This window comes from Rhinopithecus roxellana, chromosome 5, assembly GCF_007565055.1.
Source record: "Rhinopithecus roxellana isolate Shanxi Qingling chromosome 5, ASM756505v1, whole genome shotgun sequence".
Lineage (NCBI taxonomy): Eukaryota > Metazoa > Chordata > Mammalia > Primates > Cercopithecidae > Rhinopithecus > Rhinopithecus roxellana.
The window spans coordinates 112,844,250-112,862,097 of NC_044553.1; the positions used below are offsets into that span (position 1 = coordinate 112,844,250).

Here is a 17,848-nt window from a genome sequence, read left to right on the forward strand (position 1 = left end):
TAGTAGAGATGGGGTTTCACCATGTTGATCAGGCTGGTCTTGGACTCCTGACCTGAAGTGGTCCACCCGCCTTGGCCTCCCAAAGTTCATCTGGTCCTTTGGCTGTCTCAATGTGCACCCTTTCCAGAGCATGAGTGGGTACTCGCTAAACATATAATGGTAATTGAGTGGATACTCACTAAACATATAATGGTAATTCCAGCTGTGAGTTTTATTGGATTATTGAAACGGATCTAGGAGGCAGGTGGGTATTGTCATGTCCCCCATTTACAACGTGAGAAACCCAAGCTCAGAAAGGTTAAGCGACTTGTCTGTAGTCACACACAAAGCTAGGGCTGGTGACCAGGGCTGTTGCTTTCGAGGCCAGACTTTCCTGCTGTACCCCACCACCTGTTCAGCGATGTAGTCATGAGGGGAATAATTCCTTATCAACTTGTGCAGAGGCTCAAAGACCTGGTGGACCTGAAACTGCCTCGGCTAGCTCCCGGCACACAGTAGGTTCATAAAGGGCTCGCTTCACATCATGCTTGACTTCAGATTGGTGGCGAGTGGAAACAAAGGATTTCACACATTAAATCATGTTCTGCATTAAATGCATTAACTCTGCGGTTCCCCAGAGCATGTATGTGAAGTAGCAAAGAGGCCTGGGCTACCCAGATGATTATTCTGGCAACAGCAACATGGCCCAGGTGGGAACACAGTCCTAGCATGCGCCAGGTGAGCAAGGCAGGCTCAGAACTCAGAGATGGGAACTGAGGTCAGAGAGCCACTGGGCTTCAGGGTTGGGGCAGAAAGAGGGTATGGTGAGGGGTTAGGCATGCAGGTGGCTGCAAGATAATTGTGCCCGATGCAGGTGAGGGAGGATGCATGACCCAGGGCTTGGAGAGCTGCATTTAGTAGGACACCTGCTAAATCCCTCTTGTCTCTGGGGATTGTTCAAACAAACACAGTGGTCCTGGAGCCTGTGTTTTGGTTTTTCTGGTTTTTGAAATGTTCTATGTATTCATTTTTTAATTAGGAAAAGAAAAATAGTTGTTAAAAAAGAGTACATAAAGTTTCATTCCTAATGTTATATTTTAAACAGCCAAATACAAAAATAATCCACATGTACAAAACAGATGACCCATAACAAAACTAAGCCAAAGCCCCATAATAGAAAACTAAAAAAAAAAAAAAAAAAAAAAAAAAAAAAAAATAGATGTTGACGTGGGTGTGGTGAAAAGGTAACACTTCTCCACTGCTGGTGGGAATGAAAACTAGAACAGCCACAATGGAAATCAGTGTGGAGATTCTTTAAAGAACAAAAAGTGGAACCACCATTTGATCTAGCAATCCCACTACTGGGTATCTGCCCAGAGTAAAAGAAGTCATTAGGCAAAAAAGATCCTTGCTCACGCATGTTTATAACAGCACGATTCACAAAAATGTGGAACCAACCCAAATGTCCATCAATCAATGAGTGGATAAAGAAATTGTGGTATACATGTATATATATATAAGATGGAATACTACTTAGCCAAAAAAATGAAGGAATTAATGGCATTCACAGAAACCTGGATAGGACTGGAGACTATTAGTCTAAGTGAAATAACTCAGGAATGGAAAACCAAACATTATATGTTCTCACTGATAAGTGGGAGCTAAGCTATGAGGATGCAAAGACATAAGAATGACACAATGGACTTTGGGGACTCAGGGCGAAAGGGTAGGAAGAGGGTTAGGGATAAAAGACTACAAATTGGAGCCAGGGGCAATGGCTCACGCCTGTAATCCCAGCACTTTGGGAGGCTGAGGCTGGCGGATCACGAGATGGTTAGGAGATCGAGACCATCCTGGCTAACACAGTGAAACCCTGTCTCTACTAAAAATACAAAACATTAGCTGGGCATGGTGGCAGGTGCCTATAGTCCCAGCTACTCAGGAGGCTGAGGCAGAAGAATTACTTGAACCTGGGAGGCGGAGGTTGCCGTGAGCCGAGATCGTGCCACTGTACTCCAGCCTGGGTGACACAGTGAGACTCTGTCTCAAAAAAAAAAAAAAAAAAAAAAAACCCATAAAAATAAATAAATAAAAATAAAGACTACAGATTGGGTTTAGTGTATACTGCTGGGGAGATGGCTGCACCAAAATCTCACAAACCACCACTAAAGAACTTACTCATGTAACCAAATACCACCTGTTCTCCCAAAACCTATGGAAATAAAAAATTAAAACAAAGAAAAAAAAAAAACTAAGCCAAAGCAATCATCCAAATAGCAATCACCCAACTCAAAACAAACAAACAAGAAAATATCCAAAACACCCCCAAAGACAAAGCCCAGCATCTCTGAACCCCAGTAGCTGGCTCATCCCAGTGTCCTGGCTGTCGCCTTGTGGTACTCAGTCTCTGGAATACTGCCTGGTCAAGAGGGGTTTAGGGCACTTACTTGATCATCTGTGGCACGGTGACCTTGGAATTTTCTTCAAATGCGTTCATCATGAGACCATTGCATCGGATGTTATCCACACACTGGAATCAGAGAGAGGACCCCAGCGTGAGAGCTCTCCATTGCTGGCCCCAGGCCCACCAGGAGCTCTGCCAACTGTAAAGTTCATATGCCTTGGCTTGACACAGGGTCCTCAAGCTTCAAGGGCATTGTCCTGGCAAAGGCAGGGTCAGCATGGAGCATCCTTTAGACTTTGGCCAGAAGTCAAGTCTCAGTTGAGTGACCTTGAGGAACTTACTTGATCTCAAGTCTTAGTTTCCTTATATGCAAAGTGGGGATAATGACTTCTACCTCAATGAGTTGACTGCAAACAACCACTGGGATGCAAAATGAGTGCATCTGCCACTGACCATTCTGTTGCTGACCTCTGGGGTCCAGTGTCAAGGACAAGATCAGATCCAAGATGATGTGGGATCTCTCTCCTGGGAGGCCAGCCCAGCAGGGCCTCTGCCCCCCTGCACGGGGGTGTTGAACTGTTCTCTCTGTGCTCTGACCATCACAGTGCCAACACTTGGATGCAGTGGATGGTTTTCTATATGAAGAATGCATGGGTGTGGGGTCCTGGGGAAGGCAAGGCTACTGGCAGGAGGGCTACAGATGATTGTACATTTCACTTGGCCTCCAAAAATATTCAAAATCCAAATTTTGCTTTGAATAAAAAGTACTCGCCCAAACAAAAATAAAACCTGCATCTCTTGGGGGGGCTGCCTCTTTTCCCCTGCACTGTCCCCTGCCCTGAGTCTTCACATTTCTGCCATGAGAGGGTTTCTTCTTGGCATAGCGATGGGGAAGCCTTGGTGGCACATTACAGAATCTTCTGGTTTTGAGAATGTGTGTGTTGCAGGGAGGAGGGTGTCAAAGTCATTGGGAAGTAGCAACTGAGAGCTGGCACAGTGGGTGGTGGAGCTCCCAGGCCCAGACTTCTGGGCAGGGCCAGGACCCCAATGAGGGAGGCTTCTGCCCTTTGCATTTCTCAGTCCCACTTCTCTCACCCACCTGACAATCTCTCTAGCTTTGGTTCTACTAGCAACTGCAAAACAAAGACTTGGCCAGGGGCTCAGAGTGTTATGGAGGCAGGAGGGCTTGGTGTAGGGGCCAGAGGACTCCCACCTTGACCCATTCACTGGCATCCACAACAGCTGCAAGGAGGGCAGAGGACTGGTGGGCACCCTCCGGGCAAGTAGCCCTGGGCCTTTGACGGCTGCAGCTCACTGGGGATGTGAAAGGGCCAAGCTCAGGGTCTGCAGTTTTCTCCAGGGCTTCCTGGGTGTTTTGAAGACACGTGGGAAGGCTCAGAACAGGCATGTGCTATGCAGCATCCCACCCGCCTTACTCCTCTGGGACTGTGAGATGGGCAGGTGGGCCAGAAGGAAGGCTGGGAGCGGCAGTCAGGGGAGCCTGGAAGGGGCACAAAACCAAGAAGGTGGGGCGCGAGCAAGGGCAGCCGTCCTAGGTCCCATGAAGATGCTGCCCTGCCCTTTCAGTTCCTACAGGCACAGGCCTCCTGCAACCCTCTGGACCATGGGGGGCCACCAACCTCCCTCCCCTTCTCCTGCTGTTGGCTGCTCTCCTACCACCCCACCCCACAGAGAGGATGACCAAGGCTCCCAGCTGCTGGGATGGCACATCCCTGATCCATCACAGGCCCCTGCTGGGCTCAGGGAGGGGCCTGTCCTGGCTTGAACCCCGGTGCTGCTGACAGCCTCTTTCTGGACTCAAGTCTCACCCCTGTACTTTAGGCACCCATGGGCACTCTGGGTCTGCTCACTGGTACCTGGGAAAGTCTGTGCTTCCTGGTTAATGCTCCAAATAGGGCGAATGACCTTAATGCTTGCAGCAGGCCAAAGCAAAACTAAATATTCCGTGTGCATAGTTGAGGCTGGGTTTGATCTTAGGTAGCTGCCCCGACTCACTGAAGAAGCTACCCTCGGCTTTCAGGGAGACCATTCTCTCACTGTGAACATTACATCCAATATGCTCAGACTTTTCTGTGCATATCAATTACCTGGGGCATGAACTAAAATGTGGATTTACAGGTCACATGCCAACAATTTAGATTTGTAGGTCAGCGGGGTAGTGGGGAAAGGGGAGAAGGGTCCAGGAAACTGAAGTTTTAAAAATCACCTTGCTAGGTGGTACAGATGCAAGAGGGGTTTCCAGACCACACTTTCAAGGTGACCCAGGGGACTGTAAACGGGATGGACTAGCTGAGCTCAGCTTTGGGTACGGCTGTGGACTTGGAAGATTCTTGTATCTTCCCTGTAGAACAGTGCAGCTACTCCACCGCCCCTCCCCATCCCCCCACCAGCCAAGCCCCTGACCTGGTTAGGCATGAAGGGACCGCTCGCTTTCAGGAACAGGTGACGCTACTCACCTGGCTGATGTCACTGGTCCATGCCGCCTTCTCCTGTCTGGACGAGGCCACTAGGATGACCGTAAAGGGCGGGGAATCCTTTGGCTCCACCCCAATTTTAAAATCCAAGTGATCTATGTCTTGGCTGGATCCTTTGGCTTCCAGTTGTAAAACATAAAGTTAGCAGCATGAATGTGGACACTTTTTCAGTTGGAAAATGTTTTATTGGTCCCTGTCGTACGTACCAGTGGAGGTTCTGCATTGGTAAGGCACCAGGCCAATTGCTGCTACTTTCAGAATATTATTTTCCTAAGTGGGGAATCTCCATTTCAAAGATGGAAAAACTAAGATGTAGCTTACGACCACTCAGGGGCAGTTCCAGATTCAGAGCAGGAGAGACTTTAGGAATCACAGTCTGCCCTCTGCCCTCATTACACCAATGGAGGTGAGGTCCCGGGCGAGGACTTGTCCAAGGCTCCCAGCAGGGTGGCGGCCAAGCCAGGGCAGGGCTAGAATGGGCCTCACAGCCAGGCCCTCCTGCTACCCCCAAGGTGGTTCTGGGGCCAAATGAGGAACTTCAAGATCTTAAACTTTTATGGATTGGACTGGACATTTAGTTCAGTTTAGAGCTCCCCAAAGCAAAAGTGAATCCTAGGTATTTTTATTACTGCTCTTAACCTGAAAATTCCTTGAAGTCTTGAAAGCTGTTTATTTGGAAAACTAAGACCACGGCTTCAAGATTCTTTTCAATGCACTCACATTAATTGGGGATGCACTGAATGGGTTAATGGTGTAAAGGGCCTGCTTTGGTTCTGTTTTGCTCTGAAGCTCTATGGCTGTGTGATGTTGAGGTGGTTTCCTTCCCCCTCTGGGCTTCAGATGTCCTCCTGTACAACAGGAGTGGGACTTGATTTCTGAGATTCCTGTCCCTTCCAGTTCTGACACCTGAGAATTTTAGGAGTCCTTGCTGGGCACGGGGGAGTCCATTGTCCTGGGACTGTGCTGGAGTCTCTGAGAAGTGGGTGCCTGTGTGTGAGTGTGTTTCAGGTGGGGGACGCTTGTGGCCATGCTCCCACCTCCCTGGGCCTAGGAGGGTAAAGAGCCTTGGGGTCTGATAGTGCCACTTGAGTCTAGGCTTTCCTGTGGACCTGCTGTGGCCAAGATGAAAGAAGGCTGCACTGGTAGGAAGGCTCCAGGTAAGCTGCCTCCTCGTTTATTCTTCCCTTGGGGAACCACTTGGTTTGGCCCTTATTGGAAGGGCATGAGGGGAGCAGAACCCAGTGGTAGCAGGGGCTGAACAGGGTGCATGCACGAGGGCATGTGTGTGTGTGTTTATGTTTGCCAAGTGTGTGTGTGGCAACCCCCAGGCCCATGCCCATCCCCATGCCATGCTGGGCCTGTGATGCTGAGGTGCTTCAGACACAGCCCACCCCAGGAGGCCCAGTCTGAGGAGGGAAAAGAGCACGGGTCCTGCTGGTGTCCCCACAGAGCAGGGTATCCACAGGCATCTCTGAGGGTCTTGGCTTGGGGTCAGTGAAGAAGGGAGATGAGTGCCAACTTTGGCCCAACAGTAGTGATTACTCCCCCTAATCTGAATAATGACCCCACCTCCAATTCTGATGCCTTGGGAGGTAAATCCCATCAAACATCACAGCACCAAGGGCTCTGCCCTCCGTGCACTTCCCCATTCAGCTCCATTTGAGTTGTTCAGTCCCTTCTCACTGAGGTCTTGCCTCCCCTCCTGGTCCCTGCTAGGGGATAGTTCCCTCTCTCAGGACCCTCAGCCCTGCAATCCCTCTGTCAGTGCCCACTGCACATTCTTTCCTTTTCTACTGCAGGACAGAGATAGGGCTGGGTGTCTCCCTGGCTCCCAGCATGTGGCCCTGAGAGTCCTTGTGCATGTCACATGCAGGTGCATGAATGAGGGGTGCTCACCGAGATGCCATGACCCCAAAACCTAACAGTGCCAACTGGCCCAGCAGCCCAAGGAGCTTGGAAGGAACCAGGAAGGTGGATCAGGGTCATCACCTGCTGGGCTGGGAGCTCTTTCTTTAAAGCCTCAGGCTCTGGCCTCTCCACACCTTATTGGAAGTACGAGGGGAGCAGAGCCCAGCTGTAGCAGGGACTGAATAGGGTGCGTGCATGAGGGCATGTGTGGACCTCCCCTCTGCACTTCAGCATCCTCCCTTCCTCCCAAAGAAACCAATGCCTGGCCCAACCTTTAGGAGTGAGCATGTGTGTGTCTGTGCAAGCACACACATGCGCCCATGCAGGCTTCACACTCACGTTCCTCCTCCGTGCTTTCTGGCTCCTCCAATAAAGTGCAGTCAATGAGGGATATGACTCCGTTCTGAAAAAGAGCAGCAGGGGCTACTTTGGATGGAGGGGGTAGATGTGCTGGTTTAGGAGTCCCTGGATGATAGGGCTGGAAGGGACTTTAACAAGGAGCGTCCATGTACACACACAGATGTATGGATATATTATATGCCAAGTGGATATTTTGCTTTTTCAGTGGAAGAACTTTATCCTCATATTAAGAAGCTCAGTGAAGTGGGTCAAAGGGGATTGTCTCAGAGAGGTCTTCCCCCATCCAAGCTTGAGTTCAGGTCATGGGTGGAGCGGCCAGAACCTGGCCTGCTCGACCCTTTCTTGCTTCCACAGCAGTTCCAGGGCATCGCTTCACAGCCTTAAGTCTGCAGAGGTTTGAAATCCCCCATTTGGGGCCAAAGCTATCAGGTTACCCACAGGAAGACAGAGGCTGATCTTATGGGTATTGTAATTCTCATTTTACAGGTGAAGAAATGAAGACAGAGAAGTTGCATGCCTTGTTCAAGGTCCCCTGGCAAGTTAGCAGTGAGTCTGGAGAGAGCCTCAAGGGCCCGATCCCAGTCCTGGTCAGTTACTTTTTTTTAATTATTAGGAATACCTGGAAAAATGCCTCCCATCCATGAGTGTGTGAGCATCTCTCGGGTAGGAGGTCCCTTGATATTGTAGTGAGAAATAAGAGTGGCCACAGCTGTGGTGGTTGTAAGACATGTTCACAAATTCTTTCACATTTTTCTTTTCAAAAGGCAAAGCCTAATTCCCTTCCTCTTGAGTGTGGGCTGGACTTAGTGGCTTACATCTAATTAAAAGAATAAATCAGAAGTGATGGTGTGCCACTTTGGAGATCACAGCCTCCTGCTTGCTCTCTTGCTGTCTCTTGCATCACCTATTCTGGGGGACACCAACTGGCATGTTGTGGGGAGAGGTCTATGAATGAGGAACTGAGGCCTCCAGCCAATAGCCATGGAGGTGTGCCATCTTGGAAAAGGATAGGATACTCTGGCCCCAGTTAAGCCTTCAGAACACTGCAGCCCCAGCTGACATCTTGACTGCAAACCCCTGAGATGCCCTGAGCCAAGACCACCCAGATAAGTTGCTCCTGATTTCCTGACCCACAGGGAAACTATGAGGTAATAAATGTTTGTTTTAAGCTACTACATTTGGGGGTAATTTATTACATAGCAACAGATTGAAGTAAAACAACAATGAATAATAAGGAGACCTGGCCATGTGACTAATTTATATATGAAAACGCTTGCAGAGCAGGCTGCCCCTTGGGAGGCAAAGTGGACCGCCAAACCGTGGGTTTGACTTCTTGCTTTGCTCTTTTATGGCCTTGGGTTAGCCCCCAGGACTAACCCACTGGGCCTCAAGCCTGCCCAGTGACATCACTGGGCTTCATCATTTGGAAAGCCCCATCTAGCTCTGACATTGTCTTAATTCAGGGTCTCAAAAATTATTACAGTCGTTTTAAATCTTGCAGATCTGTAGTCTGCCCCCTTCAGAAAGGACTTAAGGCATTCTATTGCCACTTGTGATATTTCAAGAGAAGTGATTTGAATTTTAGCTTACGGCTATTGGAGAGTAGAGCACAGTGATTAAGAACACAGACTCTGGAGCCAGACTGGCTCGGTTCAAATCCCAGCCCTGCCATGTGCTGGCTTTGCTGGCTTCTTCTGTCTCGCTTCCCTTATCTATATAAAATGGGGAAAATGATAGTATCCGTCTCAGTGTGCTCTTCTGGGAATTAAATATACATGATGTATTTGAGCGAGTTCTTGCCCCATTGTAAGCATTATGTAAGGGCTTGATACTAGAAATACAAGTTCATTATTACATAATTAAGAGTGACAATGTCTGTTATCCAGTGAGCATGCAGTGTGTACCTGACATGAGAACTCCCTCACTTACTCCTCACGGCACTCCTGTGAAGAAGGTATTTCCACACCCTTTATGCAGATAAGGAAACTGAAGCCTGATGAGGCCTTGTGACTTGTCTGAGGCCACGTACTGGTGAATGGCAGTGCTGGGATTTGAGCTGATTTCTGAGTCCATGTTCTTCACCAATGTGCTAACAGACTTTTAAAACTAAAAACAGCTGGGTACGGTGGCTCATGCCTGTAATCCCAGCACTTTGGGAGGCCGAGGCTGGTGGATCACCTGAGGTCAGGAGTTTGAGACCAGCCTGGCCAATATGGTGAAACCCTGTTTCTACTAAAAATACAAAAATTAGCCAGGCATGGTAGCAGGTGCCTATAATCCCAGCTACTTGGGAGGCTGAGGCAGGAGAATCTCTTGAACCTGGGAGGCGGAGATTGCAGTGAGAAGAGATTGCACTATTGGACTCCAGCCTAGGCAACAAGAACGAAACTCCATCTCAAAAACAAACAAAAATATCCCCCCAAAACCCCTACAAAAAACTAAACACAAACAAGCAAACAAACAAAAAACTCCAGATAAAATAAAACAAACATAAAAACACGCTTTTGGATTTTCAGAGCCTTCGTGTCTTCAGTTTAACCTGTCCCCACTGACCCCTGCCACCCCCAAGCCTAGACAGAGATCTTCTCAGTAGAAACTCCAGAGCTAATAAATAATGAAAGCTTTCCTTGATACATAATTTGGTTAAAACAGAAGTATTCAATATTTGTAAATTAATTTCCCCTTGTGCAGCCAGCCAGCTAATTTGTGGCTATGTGAACATAAGCAGTATATTCCCTGAAGCCATTGTTGGGTCTGTTAGCTCTGCAGGAGGTTAAGGGCCAGGCATCCAGGGTCTGGAAGAATGGCGTCTCTGATGCTGTGGCTTAATTAAGAGCACCCTCTGGCCCTTTCCAGGCCACAATGTGTTCAGGCTTCCAAGGTGATGAATGCAGGACTGCGGGGACTGTAGCTCACAGAGGCAAGTGCTTCCTAATTCACAGGAAATCCACACCCACTGTGAGCTCAGCGCTAACTTATCTGTGCAATGTCTCTGTGAGGGCCAATGTTTCTATTTGATAGAAGAAGTGTGGACAGGGGCAGGGGTCTTTTCCAGGGTCACATGTGTGTAAGGGATGGAGCTGGTACTGATGTGGAGCTCAGAGCAATGAGACAAGCAGTGGGCTGTGTCGGGGGATAGGAGATCCTGCCCAGGCCACAGGCTTTACAGCAGAGGTGGCACTTGAACAGGCCTTTAGGGATGTGAAGGTGGTCTGCCAGGGGAGAGGAGGCTGTGTGGCTGAACAGACAGCATGAGCAAAGGCCTTGGGCCTACGAGGAGGCAGGAGCAGGTCTGAGATACTCATTCCCTCCACCTTTAGGGATGAGCTGGTTAGTTGAGCATTGGGGGCCTCACACAGGGCTGCGAGGTCTAGAGGCTCCGTGTGGAGAAGCTCAGCAGCCTCCAGGGCTCCTGTGCTGGAGGAGGGAATGCTTGAGAAGGTCACTGGGATGGGCTCTGTCAGAGCTCCCTTGGGGTGGAGATGAAAGAAAGACTCTGAGTGATGCCTTGGCCCTCAGCCAGTGGAGGCCCTCCACCCTGCCCCTCACACACACCACACACAGACACACACACACACACACCACATACACAGACACAAAAACACATACCACACACACACAACATAGCTCACACATACACACACAGATACACACATACATCACACATGCAAACACACACATATACACATCACACACACGTCACACATACATACGCACGTACACAGAAACATACACACACCACACACAGACACACACACATATACACATATACCACACCCACCCACAACATACATACATATAAACATACACAGATATACACATAGGTACACATATACCACACACATACCCACCACACCTGTACACAGAAAGACAACACATATACACACATACATATGCCATATACTGTAGACACACACACACACACACACTGAACACACACAAATGCACAGAGACACAACACACATACAAACACCTACACACACTATATACAAATACACATATCATATACACAAATACAGACACACATATATACACATACATACATATACACACCACACACACAGACACAAACACATATACACATATATCCATACTGATATGGTTTGGCTGTGTCCCCACCCAAATCTCATCTTGAATTGTAGCTCCCACAATCCCCACCTGTCATGGGAGGGACCCAGTGGGAGGGGATCGAATCATGGGGGTAGGTTTTTCCCAAGCTATTCTTGTGATAGTGAATAAATATCACAAGATCTGCTGGTTTTATAAAGGGCAGTTCCCCTGCACATGCTCTCTTGACTGCTGCCATGAAAGACGTGCCTTTGCTCCTCCTTCGCCTTCCACCATGACTGTGAGGCCTCCTCAGCCATGTGGAACTGTGAATCCATTAAACCTCTCTTTCTTTGTAAATTACCCAGTCTCAGGTATTTTTTCATAGCAGTAAGAAAATGGACTAATACACACAGAGAGATATAAACACATACAGACACACACACATGTACATACACACCATGCACACATACACACACATGCATATACACATACACACACACACCACATATACAAACACACAGACACAAAAACACCACACATACATACACACAAACACACACAGACACACATGCACACACACATGCCTTTTAGGGGTTTGTCCAGGCCCTCTGGCTCCTCTGCCCAGGTGCCCAGCGTGGGGAATCTGAGGCCCTCGGTTCTCACCTTCCCATCTCCCAGGATTTCGCTAGTGGAAAATTGGTCAAGCTCTGCTCGCTCCAACTGGCCAAACTACAGGGTGTGTGTATATCTGTGTGTGTGTGCATGCATATGTCACCAACACCCCTGCCCACCACCTGGGCCCATAGACCCTATGGCCAGGACAGCACCTGCGTGACCTCACTGGGCAGCCCCTGAGCCCCTCTCCCGCAGCCCTTACCTTGGTCAGGTGAAGCTTCCCTCCAGAGCCTCTGGTACAGATAATCAGATGCTTAGAAAACAGGAAGCACTGTCGCTCACCCTCTTTCTTTAGGGAGAGAGACCCCAGGCGCCCTCTGGTGATCTTGCCCTTTTCAGACATGGGCACCTGGATGAGGGAACCTGTGGGTGGAGGAGAGAGACCCTGAGTCCATCTTCTGGGGTGACTTTTGCCTCTGACCCAGCTTTGAAGGTTGAGATACTGGGGCAGCAGCAGTGGGACAAGTCCATTCTGGTTCCCAGTGGCAAATGTGTTCCTGGGATGCTCCTTTAGGCCTCTCTGCAGGGTCAGATGGTTGGGAGATGAGAGGTGATCAGAGAAGCTCCATGCAGTGCCCACTGATGTGCCAGCCAGGGGCTAGGGACTCAGCAAGCAAAGGTAACCCCAAAGGGCATGGCCCATGTGGTGAGAATGAAGGGCTGGGCTGAGGTCTGGGGATGGCAGGGGGCTGAATAAGTGGGGAGCCGGCTGCAGGCCCCGAGGGGTTAACAAGATACATTGCACTCCTGCTGGGAACTGCTTAGGGCAAAACCTGCATCCCATCCTATTTGTAAAAAAGCTAGCTACTAAGATTAAAAAAAAAAAAAAAAAAAAGATACATTGCACTCCTGTTGTCCACAGCCATGGTAGACATCACCAATCAATCACTGCACCATACTGCAGAGCTCAGACAGAGCCTCTCAGTCCTCAGCACAGCACTCTAGGAAGCCATTACTGAGCAGAGTAGGTGCCTGTCATGAAAGCCATTGCTGCCCTACTCTGGTCTCCCCACCCTAATACATACCCTACAGGACCCTCCCCACTGACGTCCACAGCTCCTCACTGTCCCCAGGATTCAGGCACTCGAGGCCTCCCACCGGTCTGGCTTGGGCACACCTCCCAGCCTGCCCTCTTGGAATTGTCCCCTTCTTCTGCCTCACATGTAGTTCCGGGTCAAGTTAGCCTGAGTGTCACTCTTAGTTCTGAAAAGCCCTTCCTTCACTCTGTCTTCCCTGTGAATTCCTGCTTATCCTTGGGAAAGCCCTCGTGACTCTCTTGGTCCTGCTCCAGGCCACCGCTCTGCCTCTTGCATCAGGGAGATCCACCTGGCACACGTTCCTGCATTTGTCCCCTCATGACTCTCTCCCTCTGTACAATAGGCTTCTGGAGGGCAGGGCTGGGGCTATTCTCTGAGTGTCCCCAGAACCCGCTGTAGGTCTGGCATGAGCAGGGCAGGTATCAGTGTTGGCTGCATGACTGACAAGTGAGAAACACCTTGCAGAATCCACTCATTTTGTCTTCAGGTCCAGCCCAGCTGGAGAGGGAGAAAATGTCTTGGCTCAGGGTGATGGAGCAGATTTCTGGTCTGTGGGGATACTGGCCACTCCAGGAGGGGTCATTTCTTGGGCTACTTCCAAGCCAGGTCCACTTGGGGTTCCTTCAGAGGGGGCCTAAAATACTATGTGAGAATACTTCTGGCATAGAGAACACCCAGCACAGCCCAAGGGGAGCTGAGAAACAGGCAGAGCTGGCTCTGAGCTCAGCAGGTCACAGGGTGGGCCTGGGGAAGGACATAGGGGCCACCACACACAGGGGCTGGGACAAAACTCTGAAAAGGTGATACCCTTGTCCAAGGCAGCTGCATAGGCCAGCGGGAGGCGCTGGCAAGTATTTCATTAGGCAGAGAATCCCAGGGCGACAGAGAAGAGACTCTGGAGGTCCGTTTGAGGTGGAGGTCACTTGTGAGGCATGCCAGCAGGAGCTTAGTCTCCCACAAAACATGGAAGTTGAATGTGATGAATTTCACATGCATTGCAGTTCTGATGTCAGTCCCCTGAGCCACAGAGAGCCTTCACCCGCCCCTCTCAACTGGGCTGTGCCTCTTAATCACTGCTGTCAAGGGAAGCAAGGCTAAAGTGTGGGAAAGACCTTTTACCCATGAGAACCACTGTGAAAATGGTCTCTCTAAAGCAGCAGAGGATGATGAGGAAAGGACAGGGAAATGGACCCAACACTGACCTCCTCCCAGACACTGAAAATGCTTCTTATTCACAGAGACAACTGTTAGCTGTCCTCATCCCCCGCCCCATACTTTCTCCCCAAAAAGGACATGTCGATGTTTACTATGACACACAATAGACAAACCAAGGCCATCTGGGTAGAATTCTGTTTACATCTGGAGAGAAGAAAACTGTGAAAACCAATAATATCTGCATCTATATGTATAGATACTGACATCTACATATAGCTGTTGCATTCCGCCAGCAGCCTGGGAATATTCTGCAATCACACTGGCAGGTCTTGGCATGTAGCAGCCAAACCAACTGGTGGTGTCCCCGAGTGCCGCCTCTCTCCTGCTGCTGGGGCCCACCTGGTGGGGGCAGGGGAGACAGGGTGGAGAGGCCATACCTTGTCTCACAAAGGTCTGGCTGGTGTCCAGGAGGATCTCACAGCCTTCGATGATCATGCGCTCAATGGCCAGGTTTTTCCGGATGTTCTCTGTCTCACTTACTTCATCGTGCATTATCCTGTGGGGATGGGAAGCTGCACAGTCAGAGACAGGCTGCCCCCACTTCCCAGGGAGGTGAGAATGCCAGGCTTCTGGGCAGACCTAGGAAGAAAGCCTGGTACGCAGATTCTCAGGTGGGGTCTGTGGTCATGGAGGGGATGGGGGTGTGTATTTACTGAGTGCCTGCTGCATGCCGGGCACTGCATAGACATGACCTCATTTTATCCTTCTGACAGCTCAAGGAGGCAACTGTCCTTATTTCAGAAAAAAGAAAACAGAAGTCAGCAGCTACGAAGCAGCTCTGTCAGATTTTAGAGTCCGAACTATGTAGAACAGACAGCAGGTGCAGCTCAGCACTGGGAAGGATATGGGAATAGAGGAGACATCCTATGTTCATGACCCTGACCCTCATCCTTCTACCAGCCTTATTCCCATCCCAAGAACAAAGCTCATTGCTCCCTCAGGGCCTTTGCACTTGCTGTCTCCTCTTCTTGAATGATCTTTCTCCAAATATTTGCATAGTTGTGTCTTTAATATTGCTTGGGTCCTGAACTGGCTTACCTTTTGGAGCACCTGGCAATCCCACTGGCTCAGGGGATGACTGACCTTAGCCTACTTCTGTAAGCTCTGGCTGACCTTAGCCTGAATATAGACAACTCCCCTATTTACCGCTGTAATACCCCTCCTCTCCGAGAGGTGGCGCCATCCAATAGCTTTTAAAAAATGGCGTTGGTGGGAAAAGGTGGGTGTGAGCCGCCAATTTTGCCTTGGTGGGTTTCCAGGAGTCTTGGGAAGGTAGTAAGGAATTTGGCAGGGGCAGGGTCTGGGGAGTGGGGAAGGGGGGCTTCTGCCAAAAGTACCCCACCTACTCCAAGCAAAACCTTTTATCTGCTGCTGATGCCTGAATTTCTACAGCTAAGACCAACAAAAGGGCTGGTTAATATGTGTGGCTTACAAACTTCTCTCATAGACATTATCCAATTTAAACCCCAAATAAAGATGACACTGCCTCTTCCGGAGATGGATCTGTGCTTAACTGAATCAGCATGACATTGAGCAGATTCCTCAATCCCTCTGATCCGTAGTTTCCTCATCTACAGAATGCTGGGGTGAAGGTGAAATAAAAGGGATTTCAGGTACTCGCCCATGCCATGCCATGCCTGGCATATGACAGCTGCTTAAATAAAGGGTAGTAGTCATTGTTGATGATATTATCATTGGTTGCAAAAGAGTTGTTATTATCTTTCCTGGTTAAGGACATGCATTTTAGGCTTAAATTCACTAGACGAGCACTTTAATAAATGGACCGGGGCCCTTAGCTGGAGTCTCTTCTTTGGGAGCCTCAGTTTCCCCCTTTCTTCCCCAGCAATGCTCTTCTTGGAAGCCCAGGCCCCTGCTTGATGTTTGAGAGGGAGGCACCTCTGGGCACATGCTAGTTCCCTAGAGATGGATTCATTATGGAAGTAGCCAATGGTAATTAAAACCCTTCTCTTGATGAGGGTGGGATTTTGTGGGGGAAGCCTGTGTTTGGTAAAACACAAGGGGGGTAATTCCAAGGTAGCAAAACTAGTTTTCCTGAGCAGCTGCAGTTTACACATTCTAAGTTCCAGCCCCAAGTGGGGTTTGTGTTCGGGACCCACATGCACACATGTGGGAGCTCTAGGAAGGCGGTGGGAGTTTCCAGGCTGTGAGGCTCCTGGGAGCCCTGGAAATGATGACTTGGGTTATCAGTGAGCAGAGAATATAGGGGTCAGGATAAAAAGGTGGGATGAAGGCCCAGTCCCTGGAGGTGGGGAGTGTTTCTGAGCGCAGCCTAGGAGAAGTTTGGCTATCTAATGGCTTCCTCCCTGGGGGAACGTGAGAGGAGAATGAAAGGGATACTGTCATGGTGATAGGAAAACCTTTTGTGCCACTGGAGCTGGGTTCAGGGCCAGGTACAGGTAGTTGGGTGGGAGGAAGGAAGAGTAGGCCACACACCGAGGATCCCGGGGATAAGGGATCAGGGTCTTATGTCAAATACCTCAGCACCATGTGCCACCTGCAGCTCTGTTTGCAACAGGATAGGATATCCCTCAGCAAGGAGGAGCCCTGCTGCCTTACAGGAGTCCCAAACCTTTTTCCTTGGGGAAGAGTGTGCAGGATTTGGAACCCTGGGCATGGGAGGACTGGAGTCCCTCCACCTTCCTGATCGGTGGTTTCGTTACTCTGCAACTCTGCAATCACACTCTGATGGCATCCTTGCCCTGATTCTCCACTCAGGTGTGCAACTCGGCTGGGTCGTGGAAGGATCAGGGGGCACCCTATACCTTGTGCTGGTCCAGCCTGGTCCTCTCTCCACCCAGCTGGGAGCTGTGGCTTCGTTGGTTGCCCCTTGCCGGCCTCAAGAAGACTTTTAGGGCACTGAGTGTTTGGCAGTGCCCTGGGTAGGGGCCGGGGCTGGATCCCAGACCCTGCAGACTGACCCTTCTTTGTAGCCCTTGGCAGCCCAGTTCTGACCACAAGGCCCTTCCTCATCTCTTGGTCTTCACAGGGTGGATACCCCCGAGCTCAGCCTCTGGTTCTCATCTTTTTCCTGCCCAAGCTAATTCCCTTGGCAATCTCACCAGTGCTGTCACTTTAAACACCATCTGCAAGCTGATGATTACCGGATTTCTCTCTCCCCTCCGCTCCAGACTCAAATTCCCCAGTCCCTTCTTGTCATCTCCACTTGGACATTGAATTGGCATCTCAGGTTCAACATGCTCCCAAGAAAGCTCCTGAACTCCCCTCCAGACTTGTCCCTGCTGCAGTTTTCTCCAGCTCGGTTGATGGCACCTCCACCCTCTTGTGGCTCAGCCCCACATCCTGGAATCACCCGTGACTCTACTCTTTCTCTTTCCACATCAAATCCATCAGAAAATCCCATTGCATCCAGGATCTGAATCTCTTCCTGGAACCTCTTCCTGGATGACCACAGTCGTCTGCTGCCTGGGGTGCTGCAAGAGCCCCTCTGTGTTCCCCCATGTCTGCCCTTGCAGAGGAAGCGTCCCTCTGGGCTTCAGGGGCTGAAAGAGGGCCAGGTGAGGGGCCTTGACCAGAGGACTGGGGCACTAGATTGGACAAGCCATGTGCTTATCCACCCACTGCCACTACCTGCCTCTGGTTGACTAGAGACTTGGGCACATGAGGGCATGTCACCCAGGACCCCCTCTGGGCCTCCTATGGCCACAGGTTTTGACACATTGACACTGGAGAACAGAGGAAACAGG

General features: G+C 49.9%; 1 protein-coding gene across 3 annotated transcripts in view; it reads right to left on the reverse strand.

Moving 5' to 3' along the window:
• Positions 1-17,848, reverse strand: part of RASGRF1 (Ras protein specific guanine nucleotide releasing factor 1) — a 128,950-nt gene that overhangs the window by 52,355 nt on the left and 58,747 nt on the right. For all 3 annotated transcript variants that reach the window (XM_010379646.2, XM_010379645.2, XM_030931776.1), the window contains 5 exons: positions 14,501-14,619; positions 12,074-12,234; positions 7,126-7,189; positions 4,861-4,997; positions 2,427-2,509 (listed from right to left, as the gene is read on the reverse strand). In XM_010379646.2, coding sequence (XP_010377948.2) covers positions 2,427-2,509; positions 4,861-4,997; positions 7,126-7,189; positions 12,074-12,234; positions 14,501-14,619 — 564 coding nt within the window. The remainder of the gene's footprint in view (positions 1-2,426; positions 2,510-4,860; positions 4,998-7,125; positions 7,190-12,073; positions 12,235-14,500; positions 14,620-17,848) is intronic.